This window comes from Dreissena polymorpha, chromosome 15, assembly GCF_020536995.1.
Source record: "Dreissena polymorpha isolate Duluth1 chromosome 15, UMN_Dpol_1.0, whole genome shotgun sequence".
In the NCBI taxonomy this organism is placed as follows: Eukaryota; Metazoa; Mollusca; class Bivalvia; order Myida; family Dreissenidae; genus Dreissena; species Dreissena polymorpha.
In genome coordinates this window covers 23,709,129-23,729,783 of record NC_068369.1, presented here as the reverse complement: position 1 = coordinate 23,729,783, position 20,655 = coordinate 23,709,129, and the positions used below count along the sequence as shown (strand labels likewise).

General features: G+C 34.8%; 1 protein-coding gene across 1 annotated transcript; it reads right to left on the bottom strand.

Moving 5' to 3' along the window:
- Nucleotides 1-458: 458 nt before the first annotated feature.
- LOC127859615 (fibrillin-2-like) lies at nucleotides 459-19,605 on the bottom strand. The gene is made up of 25 exons (XM_052397117.1): nucleotides 19,492-19,605; nucleotides 18,707-18,832; nucleotides 18,026-18,160; nucleotides 17,520-17,645; nucleotides 16,442-16,693; nucleotides 16,196-16,309; nucleotides 15,933-16,055; nucleotides 15,478-15,603; nucleotides 15,003-15,128; nucleotides 12,862-13,116; nucleotides 12,285-12,545; nucleotides 11,185-11,301; nucleotides 10,668-10,922; nucleotides 10,159-10,443; nucleotides 9,905-9,934; nucleotides 9,516-9,628; nucleotides 9,129-9,196; nucleotides 8,174-8,328; nucleotides 6,448-6,559; nucleotides 5,818-5,964; nucleotides 5,358-5,569; nucleotides 3,484-3,557; nucleotides 2,825-2,875; nucleotides 2,307-2,329; nucleotides 459-1,902 (listed from the first exon to the last, which is right to left on the bottom strand). Exons 3-24 carry the CDS (start codon nucleotides 18,144-18,146, stop codon nucleotides 2,315-2,317), a joined length of 3,138 nt encoding a protein of 1,045 aa, XP_052253077.1. The 5' UTR covers nucleotides 18,147-18,160; nucleotides 18,707-18,832; nucleotides 19,492-19,605; the 3' UTR covers nucleotides 459-1,902; nucleotides 2,307-2,314.
- Nucleotides 19,606-20,655: the final 1,050 nt, after the last annotated feature.

Here is a 20,655-nt window from a genome sequence, read left to right as displayed (position 1 = left end):
CTCCTCCGAATCGAAATCAACCTACCTGTGGCATTTTAAGCCGACAGTTTTCAAATGTGCAACGGCCATGAAATCCAACTTCCAGCTGGACATAAGGACGAAAGGCAGGCATTACGAACAACCTTATTTCAGTATATCCAGTATAGTTGACTTCCAGGAATAGGTTTTGTTTTGAACATGACAGTATGTCATGGAAGGATATTATTCCGTAATATATCAACACAAAATATCTAAGATGACGTATGTTGCCCACTTTTATTAATATAATATTATGTCAAATTAAGTAAGGTATATTATGATTAATATAAATAAGCATTACATCAAAACAAATCTATATAAATATATATAACCTATATTCAATATAAACAAATAATAGTAACAGTTAAATTTAACTTTGATTACAGGTTGATGCAACATCAAACAAACATAAAGTATATTCTTGACACAATATGAATATGGGTAAAATTCTATAATAAACACATGTTTAACTGATTGTTTATTATATTCAATAGCATATATTAATATATGTATATGTCATATTCATACAAGAGAATCTGGTGAAAGAAAAACACATTTAAACAGATGTTCGTAAAACAAAATATCGAATATCAACTCTACGGTTCCATAAAGCCAATCTTTTAAAGCAATTAAATATACCTTTAATATTGATATTATGTATATGGTTTATGTTTTCATATTCGTTAATTTCAAATTATCGACATATATTAACTATGTTCTTCCCATTTGCAACAACGGAGAAGACCTTAGTCGCGACCACACAAAAATAATTATTTAAACAATCTAAAATTGCGACTTGTGTCGATTATAGAAAAGAACATCAAGATTCGCGTCATTTGTAAGGCAATCTTATGAAATACCATCATTCCGATGTACTTGGTGTGATATTGTACACGTATATCGAAACTCGAAATTATACAATATCAAACAATGGTTTATCATTTCAACAATCAAATGTTTTCTTCAGTAAAAATAATCAATATATCAATTCTAATTAATCATGTGCGACCCGAAGCATGTGCAACCGTACATAACCCAAAACAAGCTAATGCTTTATTTACATTTCGATTATATCTAAGATAAGAAACAACTATTTCGTATTTGGAGCACCGTGTGAGAGAAAGATATGTACACAAATGGAGTCATATCCACAACAGATACAATAAAGTCACACGAGCTTTTTATTGAGATAACTATTAACAAATTACACAACGGTCATTTAAATGGTCATTGTATCACCGGAACTACAGTTGTAAATCATTAGCAAAACGATATTTATCGAATTACTTAATAGTTCAAAGCAAAATGTGTTAAGAAAATTAGCCATGTTTTGTTTAAAAGGCTTTGAAATGCGAGAAAATGTCTTATATATGTGAACATGTTTCATTGTAGAATATTTTATTTACTTGATTGTATTTGTAATTCATTGATACACTTTGACTATACTGTGTTTACTTGTTTATCAATGGTCAGTGGCGTTTTGCCGTTTTTTTTCAACAAACAATCTTGAAACTTGCTATATATTATATATCTTTCATAAAGCCACTAAGCGTATAATAATGTAATACTTGTTGCAAGCATTAAACAACTTTTTAAATTATGTGGTCACCCAGTATTAACGTCTTCCATGTGACATTCTCACTTAAACATGTTGTATTTCATTCTTTGTTTAATCGATCTTCTTTCGAATGATGTATATTTTGTATTTAATTGTAACGCATGCTGTTATTGTATATGTATGTTAACGACGATGAGCTGTATATGCTTAAGTCAAATAAACTATTCTGTTCTGTTCTGTGATATTAAGGAAGAATGGATGAGATGACTGCTCTTTTGAAGACGTTATGCATGACAGCATATATGTTGACTGGCTAAGTTTATACTCTGGAAATAACACATGTCAACAACTTTGTTCCGTTAAACAAATGTTTACATAATTGTATTTATAAAGTAGGTACTCGAGAAAAATCACTGTGCCTATACGTATTTATTTTGCTTTTTAATAATTTTACTGTTGAATGATATATTTTGACTTATAAAATAAATCGTTCAGTGGTTTAGATAAGCAAAACAACCGAATTAATAATAAGTTCGCATCAAAACTTAATTAATTGCAAACAGGTTCATCGGCAGCTTTAAAAGAAATAACGGTAAAACGAATGAATATAAGTGTGTATAAAACTTGAACGTAAATAGAAAACGTCTACAATTTAACTTGTTGAATTATTGATGAAGGAGACGGAAAAACGTATTGATATTAACATATAAACTGTTTCGTAGATACTTACATATCCATTCACATGTTTGTGCCCTGGAAACACGAGTACAATTTGAGAGTAAGAACATGTAAGTCATACATTAAATCACAGGAAACATCTCGAACAAACAATAAACAAACCATATCAGATATCGAAAATTCATCGATACCAAAGCATGAGTAAATAATACGCTTTTCCAACCTGATTAGATCTTTATCATGTTATTGGGTAAGAGTTTTGAGTATTAGTTTTTATGTACACATACTTATGACAGTAATGGGGGTTCGAATGACATTGAAATCGTCGCAAAACATACATTCAAGTTATGCGAAATGCGCTCTACTAGCTTAAATAGCCGAATACCGACTCGCTTTAAAAAAGAATCTAATGGATTAAAATTGTCGCAAAACAATCTTTGACAACAAAGAGGCGACAAGATACGTGTATACTATTAAGCAATAACAATTATTTTGCTGAAAGCGGAACATGAAATCTAAAGAGACCCGATGTATATACTTTATTAATAGACTAAATATGCAAACATGTACCTCGAATATAGGGTTTGGCCTTCTTTCGGTCACTGGTCGCTGAATGCGATACTGAAAGCAAATGGAAAAAAAAACAGAATTAAAAGAGATAAAAAAAATAGTGTCAATTGTTACTTCTGGTCAAAATTATGACATTATTATATTAACCATAATCAATACAATAATAAACAATTAGTTTAAGATATAAGATATACATGAATATACCGTTTATGAAATAAGTATTTCACTTTGAAATCTGACATATGCATAATTCGTGTTCGAATATCAATACAACTAGCAATGTATACGTCAAACATAATAAAATAATACATAACGAAATATCGGGCTGACATTTTGCAATTATCATTTTGTGTGTGTCAACTACGAGATATCTTCACATGTACACTATAATAATATCAAAGGCATTTATAATGCAATATGGGTGTGGTAAATATCGAATCCAGAGCGAAGTCGACAATAATTATTTTGCCACGAAACTTGCATACGATATGAACTAATCGCACATAGCAACATATAAATTGCCGAGTAAAACATATAAACGTTATCGCACGTTAAACTAAACATTACACTTAAATTTTGATAAGTATATGGGATTAAACTAAAGGAAAATGAAGTATAAAAAGTTAAAAACACACTTTATGACACGTTATGCTACTTACTGAATCGTCCGGAGATATGTATTTGTATATGAAGTCCCACGAGAAGTTTGAAGGCTGCTGTTGATTATCGTATACTGGAAATAATCGAATCGTTTGAAAAATAAAAGTAAAGTACGACATCCCAAAATTCTTAACTAGAGAACAAAATACATGATAGCGTGATAGTTTGTTACCATATATCGTGATAGTTTGTACCATATATCGTGATAGTTTGTTACCATATATCGTGATAGTTTGTTACCATATATCGTGAAAGTTTGTTACCATATATCGTGATAGTTTGTTACCATATATAGTGATAGTTTGTTACCATATATCGTGATAGTTTGTTACCATATATCGTTTGTCGTTTTGGATATACTGCACAGCAGAGAAAAAAGTAAATAAACACAATTCATTACACAGTCCGTAACTGCCTCCATTAAAACGCATTTGAATTAAAAGGACAATGATTATCAAGAATATGGATATACAACAAACATCGTGCAAAGTCATCAATTCGAATGTTTTGTAAGTGCTGCAATTTCTTAGTGCCTTTCACTTTTTGCCCAAAATATGTACATGAAAATGACATACACGAGAAACTTCGTACCTGTGTTGATAATATATGATAATGTTCGAGAAAGATTCTGGTGAATTAAAGCAACACAACAAATGTTCATACACAAATAAACTCAACAATGCCATGGCTTGGAAGTTATATACATGTTACTGACATTCTATATCGATCTTCGGAAATTTACAATCTTACTATCTCGCTAAATGTAATTTACTTTTACCTTCTTTTTTCAAAACTAAATGTATTTCAAACTGCATACTGCGAACAATTTCGCTACCTTACAATAAATATCGTCCCTGATACATTAAAATAATTAAAAAATGATGCCATATTTTCATATTTGAAGATGTGGTTTGGTATCCTTGTATATTTCCTGAATGAAAAACATTAAACAAGTGTAGTATCAAGTAATTACCTCACGTCCTCGTGTTTAATTTACGAATGTATCTAAGCAAAGCTACGTTTGTTAAAGTAAGAACAAAATGCCATGGCCTGGAAGTTATATACTGGTTACTGACATTCTATATCGATCTTCGGAAATTTACAATCTTACTATCTCGCTAAATGCAATTTACATTTGACCTTTTTTTTTCAAAACTAAATGTATTTCAAACTGCATACTGCGAATACCTTCGCTACTTGTTACAATAAATATCGAAAGTGTGTGTTTTTATTCATCTGAATAGTTTGTCAATCGTTGGTTTCTTCATGTGTCTGGTCATTAATTGCAACAAGAGTTAAGCCCTCTACAATTAAATCGTGTTTTAATGGTATTTGATTTAATACATTAATGATATGTATAAATATTTTGATATCATGTCTGCATTGGGTTTATAAACCTTGGGGAAAGGAACTCTAGTCTAAATGTAAAGGGTATTTAAAGTTTCCCGGTTTTGCAATACAATGCCCTGTTTTGAATGTCCTTCGTTCAATGTATGAGGGATTGTTTTACATAAAAAGAACATGATTGGTTCATATTTTTTGCCTATTGTATTTAAATGTTAATTGAGGCGCCATTTACCATGGTGGAAATCTTTCAAAGAAAGTAAATTTAATCTTGATATGTTTTCATAAATGCAGCTTCATTAACAGCTGAAATAAACTCTACCGAACCATTTAAAATGAACACTGACATTGCCGAAAGGTAAGACTTGCTTCAGCAGTCAATTTACACAAAATAAAAATCGTTTTAATCGCATGTATAATCCGAATACTCTCATCGGTAAAACGCTACGATATAACGTGTGATTGAAGTATTATTTCAACATGGGTTTAGATACTTCGTTCACAGAGCTCAAACGTTTTCGCCTCATACCATATCGATCCTGTGCCGGATAGTCAATGCCCCTATATGCCGGATATTCAATGCCCTTATAAAGTCGACTCGACCGGTAGTCGTCAGAGAAGTTGGAGGAGGACGAGGAGTCCCATTGGCGGCTTTGCTGCTTATACGAAGGGTCGTGTCGGCCCCATGTATCTATTTTAACCGGTATTCCGCGTGTGAAGAAGCCATTGTTGATCGAGTCCCTTAAATGAAAATCAGGAATATAACAAAGGTTTATATATTTGTGCTTTCATAGCCAATATAATTTTGCTTTAAGTCTTTTTTAAACTTGCATTATCGACTATTTCATGTTTTCATAAAATATAATCATGCTAGACGTTTTTTATGCGTTTATTTATAAATGATTGTGCAATAAGAAATACAACACGAATCTTGCAGCAAAGTTGGTATTAACTTTGTTTGCATGTATAGTCGAACTGCATTTGTGTACCTTTCGTTATCAGTTGATTGCTTCCTGCGTCGGTTTCTTAATGCATAAATGATGATAACGGCTGCAGCCAGACAGGCGATCAGACCCAGCGGAATGCCAATTCCAAGACCAAGCACCAGTCCTAAATCGTCATCCTTCTTGACAGATCTTAAAGCGAACACATTATTACATGCTTAGACTTAAGGTTCTCTTCACTTTACCAAACATAACTGATTTTGATTGATTCATGGCATAATACGTGACTATGTAACGCCATCCGAAGTGTTATGTTTTGGGTATCAGCTTTAGCGAGAAGTTAGAATAAACTATTGTTATATGGATAATACTTAATGAAAATTGAATCTGACACAATTGGGTATACATATAGATATAGTGTATGTCTTTATATGCTGATATGATGATGCCATGATGTTCTGGCATTCTCCAGTTAAAGAGATTTTCATAAGACATGCATACACAAGATATGCACCGAATATGTCATATAGAACTAACACAATTTTCTCACTTTTTGTACTCGCTCAATTAACCAACTCACGGTTTACAATGGGTTAAGTGAATACGCATTATCCACAACTTAATTGAACGTGCGCGGTGTTTGCAGTTTGTTCAACAGCAAATAATGCAACTCACTCGCAGGAAGGCCTTTCATCGACCACCACGCATGCGTAGTTGTTATCGCACTGGCCACGATCACTCAGGTAGATAGCACACGTTTGTTCATACGCAGTTTTTTTCGTATCAACTGAAAATGGACACATGGTAGTTTGCCCAAGGTTTTCAAAAAGAAGCAAATACAAATTTCACAAACGATTTGCTATCTCGTTCTGGAAGAAATCTTAGAAAGACCACCTACTGCCAAAGATCTCGTTGTCTATGAAACTCTATTCGTACATGACGAAAGGAAAAAAATGGAGGTCAGCTAGGAAAGCATATCACGAAAAGATTACCTAATTACCAGCATGGCTAGTAACCTTATCAAGTCGAAAAGAATGCTTCCAGAATTTTGTGTCGCTTTGTATGATTCACTATAAACACTGGCTTCAATAAGAAGAACATATAAAAATCAAGTGACTTTAAGGTACACAAATTGTCGAAATCTTGACCGCGTGACATGGTTTCGATCCCTAACACTCCAGTTATATACATGACCTTGATATTATCAAGATAAACAATCCGACAAAGACTCAGAAAGGACAAGTTTAAACAAGATTGATCACAAATGTGACATCCAACGAGGAAGCACTGTTCATTTTTTAGTTGACCTAGTGACCTAGATGTTGAACGCACGTGACCCATATCCGAACACGACTTAGATATTGTAAAGATAAACATTTATAATATAAACATTTTTTTTCTTAGATTTTACCAAGTAAAATAGAGTTTATCACACGCGACCAAGATTCGAATACTGTTTTTATATTGTCAAGTTAAACATTCTAACCAAGCTTAATCACGGTAGAGTCGTACATGTCGTCTATTGAGTGACTACAAGTTTTTTTCCTAAACTTTTATCAAGTGACCCAGTCTTGGGGTACAAGTAAACCATATTCGAGCTCGTCCTAGATATTATCAAGTTTATCATGTTGAAAACATTTCATAAATGTAATAAGTGCGCTATAAATGTAGCCCCTATAACGCTAACAAGGTTATAATACAATTTTGACCTATTGAAATAGAATTGTTCGACGCACGTGTCCCAGATTCAAAATCACACAAGACATCGTCAAGATAAAATTCTTCCCAGGTATAATTGAGATTGAATTATATATGTGTTTTGTCTAAGATCTGAAATGTGGACCTAGGTTTTGGGAGCAGATAACACATATTACAACAAGATAATTATTGTAAGGACAATCAATATTGCAAAGGTTCTTCAATATTGAGTTGTAAATTGGGACATTAGACAAGAATCATGGTTATTTAAAGAGGTGAGCTTGAAACTATGTTTGTAATCCCACGTTCTTCAAAGTCAGTCTAGATAATGTCTAACCTAGTTTTGTTACCAAGTTTCATCAAGGTTGATCCATAAATGTGGTCTCAAGAAGGGTTGTATGCGATTTGACCTGGTCAGCCAGTTTTTGATGCAGATGACCACGATTTAAACTGGGCTGAGATTTGTTCCGGATTAATTTTCATGAGAAGTTTCATCAATATTTGATAACATATTTGGTGTTTCTGAAGTGGTAACCAGCTTAAGGTTGATGACGCACACCGCAAACAGTACGACGAGAGAGCCGAATATAGGGTGATTACAATAGCTCACCTTGAATACTTCGTGCTCAGGGGAGCTTACAATGGCGCTTCTGAAACATTATAACATTATTCCACAATTTGTAGGATGTGAAGGCAATCTTACTGGGTATCCCGTTGATTGCGTAGAGATTCGACGGTAACGACTCGCCGTCCAAGGCCAGTGTACCGTTTATCAAGTCTTGTGACGCTTGTGTGAAGACTTGTGACGCCACCTCGCTCTTTTCTTTTATAAGGGATGCGTTCACATCCAAGCTACCACTGATAACACATTAAAGAACAATATGTGTAATGCATTCATGCAGCAGATCAAAGATGTGCGTTCACATCCAAACAACCACTGATTTTACACTATAAAAAATATGTGTAATGCATACACGCAGTAGATCAAAGAGATGCGTTCACACCAAGCAACCACTGACACTTCATTATAGAAAAATAAGTGTAATGCATGCCATCAGTATATCAAAGGGATGCGTTCACATCCAAGCTACCACTGATACTACATTATAGAAAAATACGTGTAATGCATTCACGCAGTAGATCAAAGGGATGCGTTCACATCCAAGCAACCACTGATTTTTCATTATAGAAAATATGCGTAATGTATACACGCAGTAAATCAAATTGATGCGATCACATCCAAGATACCGCTGATTATACATTATTGATAATATGTGTTATGCATACATACAGTAGATCAAAGTGATGCGTTCACATCCAAACTACCGCTGATAATACATTAAAGAAGATATGTGTAATGCATCAATAAAGTCGATAAAAAGTAGAATCAATTTTTATTTACTTATATTGTGTTATTTCTGTGACTAAATTAATCGATATTTTGCCTCTGTTTGAGTAGTATTGTAGTAATTTATATGCTGATGTTATTTATTCATTTTGCTTTAACCAAAAAGCGCATGTTCTGCCATTTATTCTAAACTTCGATTTACGAATGAAAAATAATACAGAGGCGGAGAATACATACAATTACAGTTGTGTCCAAAACGTTTTTCCGTTTTATAAATCATTGTATATGTTCAATATAACAAGGAACTTACATTTTTATACTGTGAATTGTCACCTGCTTTAGTTTGCTCCCCATAAGGTTCCAAAAGTAAGCAAAAATCTGAAAAAATAAGCGCAACTGAATTAAGCGCGTTATAACGTGCGTACAAAACAGAAAAATAAGCCAACTTAAGGCTGGTTTATAAGACGGTTTGAAGCGCTCATGATTACAAATACAATAATAGTTGGAGAATAATGCTTAGTAGCAACTTTTTTAAAACAATCTGTTTTAACCTATTTCTAATTACACATAACCAGTATCAATATTCCGCAGTCCTTGGACAACGTCGTATCTATTTTTTGACCATAAAATGAATCGTACCTAAGAACAAAATATACATGCAAAACTATAACTTTACCAATCAAACCATTACACTTACCATTTTAGACAATTTGGTTGCCCACTCATCGAACGTCGCCTTCACAGAAAAGTTCAAATTTTTGACTTTAGATTCGGCAATATTAATCCTGACGGAAATTACGACAGCGTTTTCTGCATAAGTAGAAAAACGGTTTTTATCTTTTCATATTTATGGACAAAAGGACAAAAATGCGAGTCGGAATGTCTCCAACAATATTGTGTGCTTCGAATAAAACTATTCTGCAAGTACAGTGTATACAATTAGCGGTAATTTTACGCATACGTGTAGTGTAGTAAATATTTAAATAAAATAGCTGTGTCTCACATTTATATTGAGTTATTGAAATATGTATAAATTGTCATGTTCTGGACTAAATGTTGCTATAGGCAAAACAGGTGAATACTTACCACTTTGGGGTAATGTTGTGGTCATGGTGCCTAAAACAAAAACAAAAAAATCCAGTTTAAAAATACGTGTGACGTAATCACAAAATTGTGTATAGTAATACACCCAAACAGTCCCAAGTTTGACAAAGGCAAATGCGTATCAAGACAGACAGACTCAAAATAAATATAGTACCATCTTCTTCACTCTCATATTTATTATCGGTATCATAATATAATCTTTGAAAAATCATTAAAATAATTCACAGGTTCCCTACCTTCCGCCACGCATTCTCCGCTAGCTCCTTCCTTAAAGCCTGTCAGACAGGAGCATTCAAACCCTCCGTTAGTATTGTGACAGAACTTTTTGAGGTTGGCGTTACAATTGTGAGTTCCGAGCTGGCATTCGTCAACATCAGTGATACACGTCGGTCCTTGCCATTGGGATGTGCACATGCACGTCCCGTTAACGTTATTGCATGACTGCGTTGGTGTTAGCGTGTTGGTGGCTGTGCAGTTACACGGCGTGTTACAACCGTCTCCATATTTATTGTTACTGCATGCTAAAATAAAAAATGCATTCATGTTGATTAATAAGTAAACCATGTTTTAAATACTAAAAGACTAAAAGATATTTTCAGCTATGTAATATACAACGGTCGATCAAATTGAATTTGCTTTTTGATACAATACTAAATTACCTATTTATATAAACGTTCGTGAAGCATATACAAACCTTATTTATGATGGGGATTTTGCATGTCATATAATTATGCCGCCTGCTTACCTGTGCATACATTGGAAACATCAGTATATCCGAAACTGCATGGACAGGTGAATGATCCGTTATTATTGAAACACGTGGAATATTGCCGACAGGTGTGAGTCCCTTCTGTGCATTCATCTCGATCTTCACTACACGTGGTTCCCTGCCATCCAGTCTTGCATGTGCAACCGGTGGCCTTGTCACATATTTGTGTGTTGCTCGCTACGCATCCACAACTCCTGTTACACTGTACACCCCATTTGCCATCCGCACAAGCTGATTCAAGACATGGGACATGTTATTATAAGCTTTGTTGACAGAGTATATAATCGGAAGCTTCTAATACGCCCGAAACATTGTTTTGTCATTCAATTTAAATATCTTTCAAATATATTTTAGTATAAATTAAATAATATTCTCGAAACTATTAAGAATGATAATTAACCGCACACATGGCTCAATTATGCAATTCAAACTTTCAAACGTATATATGAGTATCACAATCTATGGTTTAATTGTATAATATGATAACACATACCAACGCAATTATTTCCAGAGCCGCTGAAGCCAGGGTTACATCCACATTCAAATCCCCCAACCGTATTGTTACACATCTGAGTGCAGTTATCTGTACCTTCCAAACACTCGTCTATATCTGCAAATTGAAACCAAACTACAACGTTGATAATGGCATTTACAAATAAGTTTGATTTATTAAAATCAGTTTAGTCAAATTATTATAAGCATATATAGAAAATTATATAAAAAAAGTAAGTGCTTTGTTCATATTATATTTGCTATTTATCTATCCTCCATTGAACGGGTCATCATATCGTTCCATAAACACATATGCCGGTGGAAGCCTTGTCAGCATAGATTTCTTGGCCCATTTAAATAAGTCTTAGTTCAAAGGAATGTCAATGCCAAGTTCAAATGAAATCAGGTAGGTCGGTGTGTTAAGTTTCCGCAGATGAAATATATGTAAATATCGAAGATTCGTAGCAAGCAGTATTGATGTTAGACGAAACGCGTCATTTTTGGGTTAATGACCCATTTGAACTTCATGAAATAGTCCAAATCTGGGTAAAAAAATAAGGCCGCAAGGTCACTATTAAGGTCAAAATGATGTTAGGTGTTTTGGGTATTATAATACTGTTCAAAGACATAATCCATTCAAGTTTCTAAGCTGTTTTGGAGCAACATTTATGGTATAAGAACTGTGTCAATTTAAGTGAATCTCGTATAGACGAAATATCGAACGCGCAAGACAATCGCCATATTCCTCAAGGTATCTGTAGAGGCTGGGAGTATAAAAACTTTGCAGATTGCAATTGCATTTCATTCATGATTGACCAGTCGGTACGCATTTGTTTTAGGAAACAAAAAGCTGTTTAACAGCTACCTATCTTTTTGGAATGATAATAAATGGTTGTATTTAAGCAACGCGACCAGGTTCCGAAATCGCATATTTGAAATATAAGGTACGCGAATTATATCGGTTCATGTACTACAAGTGTTAATCTCTTTCATTCAAATCCGAAATATCACACAACGTACCTCCAAAAAACCCACATCTAATAACTTAATTAACAAGCATAATAAAATATATGAGTGAAAATAGTTATGTGTACAACTTACCTGTACATACGCCGTCTAGCAATGTGTACCCATAAAGACAGTTGCATGTATAAGACCCCAGCTCATCCTTGCAAGTCTTCAAAGAGTCATTACAAATGGTTGTATTAGCTTCGCATTCATTGACGTTCGTGGTGCAGTTGTCTCCTCGCCATCCGTTTTTACACATACATGTGCCATTGGTGTTTGAGCAACTAAGCGAGTTGTTAGTGTCACACTCACAGTCACTCGCACATCTGGCTCCATATTGCCAGGACCGGCAAACTGCAAATTGGTAACATGTAAAACATGTAGATATAACCGACGCTTCAAAACTAAATTTAAGTTCAGCTTCGTAGTGTCTTTGCTATTTTTATTTTGTAAAATTAAAACTATATGTATAGTACACAATAATAAGGTTCAAAAGTCAACAAAGGTAATACAAAATCACATTCCGACATACTTGACCTACGTAATTACATTGGAAATGTTAACTATTAACGAATCTTATACATTTGAGTAGCCTGCACAATGCATCGTTTATTAAAGAAACACGATCCCACATATTCTTGTTTCTTTATCTTAATATCTTAAAGTTTACCTTGACATGTTCCGTCTGCAGATTTAATGTAGCCAGAATTGCAGTCGCAAACGTATGACCCATTCGTGTTTTGGCACGTGGAATTCGCGGTACAAGGGTTTGTGCTACACTCGTTTTTGTCATCTTCGCACCTGGTCCCTATCCAGCCTGCCTTACACGTACATGTACCAGTATCACGTGCACATGACTCAGTGTTAGCTTCTACGCAAACGCAGGTCTGTGTGCAGTTTTGACCGAATTTCCCAGCGGAGCAGTCTAAGTGGTCGGAAAAACAACGATTAGTTTACTGAAAGTGGTAGCACGTAATATATCACATATCGTTAATATAAATAGTAACAAAATGCCGCCGCGAGCGGGCCGATATTCGTATCTGGCGACGCCAATATAAATTATATCAGCGCGCTGAGCCGCGCCGATTTTTCATATCGGAAAAGAATGGGATCGCGCGGCTTAAACTGAACAAAATTGCGTCCACATTCAGCCTTAGCTAACGGTGATCAATAAAATTAAGCCACAACTGAACGAAAACATCGAACATAATTATAATGAGACGTACCACACGATTTGGAAAACACAAATATCGATTGAAACTGAAACTCATCTGTACATTAAATTGATGCCTCTAAAAGACACACGTATCTCGATGACAACTTAAATCCGGTTCTTATAATAATAACATAACACAGATTTGTAATTCTATTTTCTGTTATTCCATCCGTTTACCTTTATTGATTTTAAGTCACACTTGTTAAACGATTACATCGAATGCTAAACACTGTAAACAAAAACACGATTTACGAAATTGAATGTCGAAGCGATTACAATAATTTTACTTCTATCGAAACTCCCAATTATGCATGTCAAACACAAAATCCCATATACGTTTTGGAAACGTTTGATGCCTAAAAAAAGTTTAACTGTTAAATAAAAACCATCCACGTCCGAATTGTTGTCATTACATCCACAGGCACTCGGCATTAGCTACAACACCCCCCCCCCCTCCCCCCAGCTGCTACCCACCTCCCAAAACTCTCAAAATTGTCCATTGGTTAAACAAAATAACAAGACAAAAAAGTTCGTCGAATTTTGTTTATTATATTTATATACTCCAATGAAAATACAAGTACGGAAAGCTGAGATGGTTCTGCATAAATTTTAGGGAAGGACCAAAATAGTATGATATGTAATATAAACGATAACACACGGCAGAGCTGGGCCGGAAGTCTATAATCGGCTCTAGTATTGTCTAAATAATGTTTACACTTGTGCGTTTTGTAATTCATAATAGGCTAAGTGTGAGTTGTGTTATGCTTTTTTTTTCAATCGCTTTAGTACCTCGTTTATTTGCATTCAACGTTCAAATGCGGTGACCACAGCTTATATAATATGTTTCGTTTGTTAAAGATGTATTGTGATTTACGGTATAAGAAAATGGTCAGTTGCCTTTAAAAGCGGATGTTCATAAGAATGTCTCCGGTGGTTGGTATGATTCTGGAGTTTAAATGTTTATACTATAATACTAGAAACAATAAACCGTATATTATAACTGTAATAGCAATTAGCTGGATCCGAAACACACAACATATTTGATGGGTTCTTAAAGTAATAGATAGAAAATTCTGATTTGATGGGAAGTTATATAATTTAAGATGTCATTTAAGTTGTATTAAAGTGTAAACAATATATTAATGGCCGTGCTCTGTGAAAAGGGGGTTTAATGCATGTGCGTTTAGTGTAGTCCTGGTCGCGTGTTCACAAAACATTTTTGCAATCGAAAATCGATTTTAACTGACATCGATTTTCATTTTTGCTTATCAACTACAATGGAAATCCATTTTCAATGACAAGCTACATCGATTTTCGATTGCAAAAACAGTTTTGTGAACACGGGGCCAGATTGGCCTTTGCAGTCTGCACAGGCAAATTAGGGACGACACTTTCTGCCTAAACTTGATTTGTGCTAAGAAGAGACGTTCTTGAAGCAAAAAATATCATAAAAGCGGGAAGTGTCGTCTCTGATTTACGCACATGCATTAAACCCCCTTTTCGCATAGCACGTCTCATTATCTAAAAAAGGATGTTTCTTTTATTTGGGGCGATTCTGTTCAGCAGCTAAATCATCGCGATGGTGAAATGCTTACTTATGCAAGTTGTCTTGTCCTCAGCCAGCTGGTAGCCTGTCTGGTTACACGCGCATTCATAGCTGCCCTCTGTCTCGAAGCATGATTGCGAGCAGGGGTTCGGATTCTTTGCACATTCTTTAATATCTGCAAAAATGTCATGGCACATTTTATAAAACTATCCCTCAATTTAAAAAACATAAACCAAATATATAACTTTGACAAATTCTTTAAGAGGTTCTTGTTTGTTACCATTCTTACCTACATGTCTACATATTCACTTAAAATTGTCTTAAATACGTATTTTAGACAATTTAAAATGAACATATACACAGTACGAAGTATTTTTTGTCAACAACATATTAAATCTTCATTCTATGCATATGTATATATGTATTAACGTTCATTTATAACAAAGATCTTGAAATACTCATCTCCATGTACTTTCAATGACCATTACAGTGAGCGTTAGAGTATATCATAGATATTCTCATACCTTCGCACACGGTTATGTTTCCTGCCTTGAACTGAAAGCCTGCATTGCACGTGCATGTTTCTGTGGCATTTATCATCGCACAAACTCCGTTTGTGCATAGGTTTGGGGTAGAACACTTTTCTTGCGCTGTTAAAAGAACGATACTAAGTTAAATTAATATGCAAACAGCCGCGCCGTAAATACCACTAAATTATTTGAATGTCTTCAAGCGCCTGATGGTAATAGCATAGTAATGAACAAAATCGAACGTTTATAACAAGTTTTATCTTTAATAACCATTTACCACATTCATTGTTAATTAGCATGCCTCTAAGAACCGTTACTATTTATGAAACAAATCAATGCTTATTAGCATCACGTGACAATAATTATAGATACACGTAATAAATTTATGAATAGGCATATTAAGTTTGTTGTTCATTTAAATTTGTTCGCTAACAAATGGCAATACTCACGTAAACACGCCTTTTTGTCGTCGGCAAGCAGGTAAAACTCGTTACATGAGCAACGGAAGCGCCCGTCGGTGTTTGTGCACACCTGGGCGCAACCAGACTGTCCGTTCGTGCACTCATCAATGTCTGTAAGTGCAAAAAAATATCAGGGATTGAGAATGTATTCAATTTATGTTTGACCAACAAATCATGCTGCTTAAAAAAGGCGTAAAACTTTACCAAAGTAAACTTAGATTATGTGAAATATATATTGTAATAATGGATACCTGTGCACTCTTTGTCATTTTGCACGTAACCTGGATTACAGCTGCACTTGTAGCTACCCACTGTGTTCGTGCAAATCTGCTCACAATTGTTGGACTCCAAGCATTCGTCTATATCTATAACGACACAATTAATAATCTTTGTGATTTTTAAAAATACATTTTCGTTGTTCAACAAATTATACGCAAACACAGATTTATGAAAGTAAACATCTATTCGATGTTTAAACATATGATACATCCTCGTACCAACGCAGTCTGCACCCTCTTTTGTATAACCCGTCATGCAGCCACACTGGTAAGAGCCGGGTAGATTGGTGCACATTGTGTTACTACCCGGACATCTGTTTGGATCAGCGCACTCATTTTCATCTATGTTGCACTTGGCGCCGATCCAGCCCTGCTTGCACACGCATCCTTTCACGCTGTCACACCTCTCGGCTCCCACATCGCAGCCACACAAGGTAGTGCAGTTGTCGCCATAGTGGAAAGGGTCGCAGACTGAAATGAAGATTTCCCGTCTTTTGAGACTTATATGTTTAACTTATGGCTAGCGTTTGAAGTTTACATAAAGATACATAATTACAGCTGATTTCATTTCTACGTGATCGCTCTATTGTGACAAGATAATCCGGTAACGGGACCGTTTTTCAGTTCCAGATGCATCAACTTCGTATGCAAATTAAAACACAAGTATTAAAGATCGCACTGCTTTTCATTATTGCCGAATGAGGTCGATGTTTTGTGGCATTGTAACAACTTTGCTTTTTATTCGTCATTAAGGCAACTAGAATTGAGTTTTGCGCAGTTCAATGATATACCGTTGGACATATCTCAAACATATCCTGAAACCAGTGTGGCCATAAGAGGGATTAAATATCAGCGTACATATATGGTATTTCATGTTTAAAAAAAATTGAAAAAGCTTTGGTCTGTATAACATCAGTGTATGCATTTTCTACAAAATTAAGACTGGTGTATGCACACACGTGGACGGCGTAATTTTACGACAGTTCATCGACGGTTGAAATGCAGACAATGCTATTCAATTTTTAGATAACAGTCAAGGATTGAGTTGACAATTTATAAGCACTTGGTCCATTAGGTAAGTATAACACGTGATGTGATGACTAAGGAATAAACTATGTGAATCTTGATTGGATGACTTGTGGTATAAATCATTATATATAACTTACATTAAAATTGATTTCACTATAATAATACTAATACAAATATATGTGTATTGTGTCTAAAGGTAAACGTTTTAAACAATTCCGATTGAAACATAAGTTATACGGAAGAAAACAATTTATGCATGAATACATACCATCACAAGTGCGTAGGTCATTGGCTAGTTTGAAGCCCGTATTGCACGCGCACGTATAACCCCCACGTGTATTTACACACGTCTGTGAGCATTCGTTCAAAAACGAATCTTCACACTCGTTTATATCTGTAACATTTATTCACATGCTTTTGTTAATGTAACCAGTATGAACACATTAAAATGGCATATATAACTGTATGTTTCTAAAGTTTGAATACTCCTGTATTTAATATGTCAAATATGCACAAGCGCCTAAACCGTATAACGAATTGATATTGATTATGCAACGGTGCTGCTTTGTCTGTTGATTTATGTTAAAAAGTATTCACTTTCAAAGTTTGTAAAATAAGGTACATTTCAAGCGTTTAACCCCTCTAACAAAAGATTTCAAAATTACATAACATTCAGTTTCAAAATTATGCGTAAATGGTTGCGTCCGCGAGAAATATAACATCGACGATCAAGCGAACGTTTATTTGTATCATCAATGTACTCTCAATACGTACCTATGCACGTTTTGTTGTCAGCACCAAGCTTGTAACCGGTGTTACATAGGCACTTGTAGGTCTTGTTTTGCAGGTCCGCTCTACAAATGTTTGAGCAGCCGTTGTCTGGGAACTCTTTCATGCACACGTCATTTGCTGCAAAGTTTATTTGGAACAAGACTTCAGAATAATTGAAAAGTCAACTTTCATTATATTTTTTCAAACAAACATTACAGTATTTTGACTTATAGCAGTGACCTTACCCTTACGATCACACCCAGTAACTAATTTATATGGGTAATGCTCTGTATTAAAGGGGTTTATTGCATGAAAGTAACGTTTCGTCCCAGGTTAGCCTGTTCAATCTGCACAGGCTAATCAGGGACGACACTTTGCGCTTTTATGGTATTTTTCGTTTACAGAAAGTCTCTTCTTAGGAAAAATCAAATTTAGGCGGAAAGTGTCGTCTCTGATTAGCCTGCGCATTTTACTCTATTGCATTAAACCCCATTTTCACAGAGCGCGTCTCATATATTGTTTTATATTTAGCGTTATGCGGTGTATTGCATCGGTTAATTACCAAAAATCAGGTGTATGAGTCGTTTGTGTACAGATGCGTCATGGAAAATTCAAACACATGTGCACATGATTCAGCTGCACAAAAGTAAGACGTGATTTGAGTTCTATTTTTTATAACTGTACCTGAAACGCAAGTCTGTCGGTCGTCCTGAAGTTGGAACCCAAAGTAACAGTCGCAGCTGAACCGACCGGCGTAGTTGAAGCAAATATGTGTACACCCTGATACGCCAGCTGCACACTCGTCGATATCTAAAAATGTTAGTCGATTCATCTAATCAAATTGTTAACATAATCTTGAGTAGAAAATTAATTCTCAAAGTATAGTTTCATATCGGATTTCGAATGATAAACGAACTGGAACAGATGTAATGCTTTACAAAGCATTTATGTCAAAACTTTTAATCAAAGATAATCACGATTAACGATTATCTTCGTTGTTTGTGGGCATTTCCGATAAGAATTGTTTCCATAGCATGTAACCACATCTTTGCAATTATGCTACTCACTAACTCAATTATATAATGTTCGGATACTTGTGTTAGAAGATGCAGAAAACATGTTCGCACCTGTTTCGTCGACATTTCTTTAAAAAAAAAGTCCAGTCATTTAGGCTTACAAAACAATGAAATCAATTTATCGTTGCCAGACAATTAACTTAACCCATAAATACCTAGTGGACTCTCCCATCCTTCTAAATTGGATCAATGTATTTCCAAAATTAGAGATGTCTGGTATATGTATTTCTATATTTATATATTGCTTATAAAAATTCCTTTAAGCAAACATTAAGCATCATGCGGCGTCTCATCTGGGTCTACGCTTTTTCCAAGTCCTTTATTTCTAGACGCTAGGCATAAATGGGTTAAGTTAGTATGCCATATATTCTGTTTAACATCTATACCCATTACCTGCGCACTGCGTCGAGTCGGTCGCGTTATAAATGTAGCCTTCCGCACAAGAGCAAATGAAACCACCAATCGTGTTGGTACAATTCTGACTGCACGTGTTCAGAGCTGGCCTCTGACATTCGTCGATGTCTGAAAGATGTTATCACCGATGGTTATGTCAACTGCATTTTTTTTATTCTATGACAAATATGTTTAACTTATCACTGTGTTTAAAATAACACAAAAAAACAATATATAAGAATGTTTAAAAATAATAATCACTTTAAATATCTAACTGCGTTTATGTTGCAAATGAACAAAACTCAGACCTGTCATACATACCAAAATAAACGTGGTGCATTAATTATCATTTAAAAAGAGCCACTTAAAATAGGTCAGTCATGAAACGTTCATTGTGAACATAAATAAACTCCTCTTTAATGAAGATAAGAGCTAACAATAATCGATAAAACACATTTCGTGTTACGAACGTACGATTTCCTAACCTTCGCATGTACTATTTTCGAACCCGTCACGACACGTGCATGTGTAAGATCCGACCGTGTTCGTACACACTTTATTTGAGTGAACGCATTTATTTGGCGTGTCGCACTCGTTTATGTCGATGTCACAGTCGGTTCCCGACCAGCCAGTCTTACAGACGCATCCGTGTACAGGGTCGCAGCTATCGGAACCAGCCCCGCACTGACAAATTTTAGAGCACTCAGCGCCGTAGTTGGGGAATTGGCAAACTAGATATAACAGTGAATTCATATATATATATATATATATATATATATATATATATATATATATATATATTATTTATTTATTACATATCGTTTGCGAATAAACGCTATCAAATTAAAACAAAGCTTCAACAGAAATGTATTTTTTTTAAAGCTATGATAAGATTAATGTGTTTGTGTGTGATGTTGAACATGTGGTATCGAGTAAAATAAAATAAGAACACTAATTTTAGCTAAGCAACTTCATTCAAAATTAGCTTATTTACCTTCACAAGTGGTTTTGTCAACTCCAAGTGTGTATCCATCGTAACAACTGCACTGGTAACTTCCATCACTGTTATTGCATTGTTGGGAACATGGTTTAATTGTATCGCACTCGTTAATATCTGCAATAAAACATTAGAGCTCTGTTAGATTAAGCTTTAGATACATGGAT

Excerpts from the sequence above, each read along its gene's own strand:
- LOC127859615 (XM_052397117.1), bottom strand. The coding sequence starts at position 18,146 with ATGAAAGAGTTCCCAGACAACGGCTGCTCAAACATTTGTAGAGCGGAC. Across the intron at positions 16,056-16,195 it reads AAATGACAAAGAGTGCACAG|ACATTGATGAGTGCACGAAC; the intron begins GTATCCATTATT and ends TTGCACTTACAG. Across the intron at positions 3,558-5,357 it reads TCCGGCACAGGATCGATATG|TATACGATAATCAACAGCAG; the intron begins GTATGAGGCGAA and ends GATTATTTCCAG.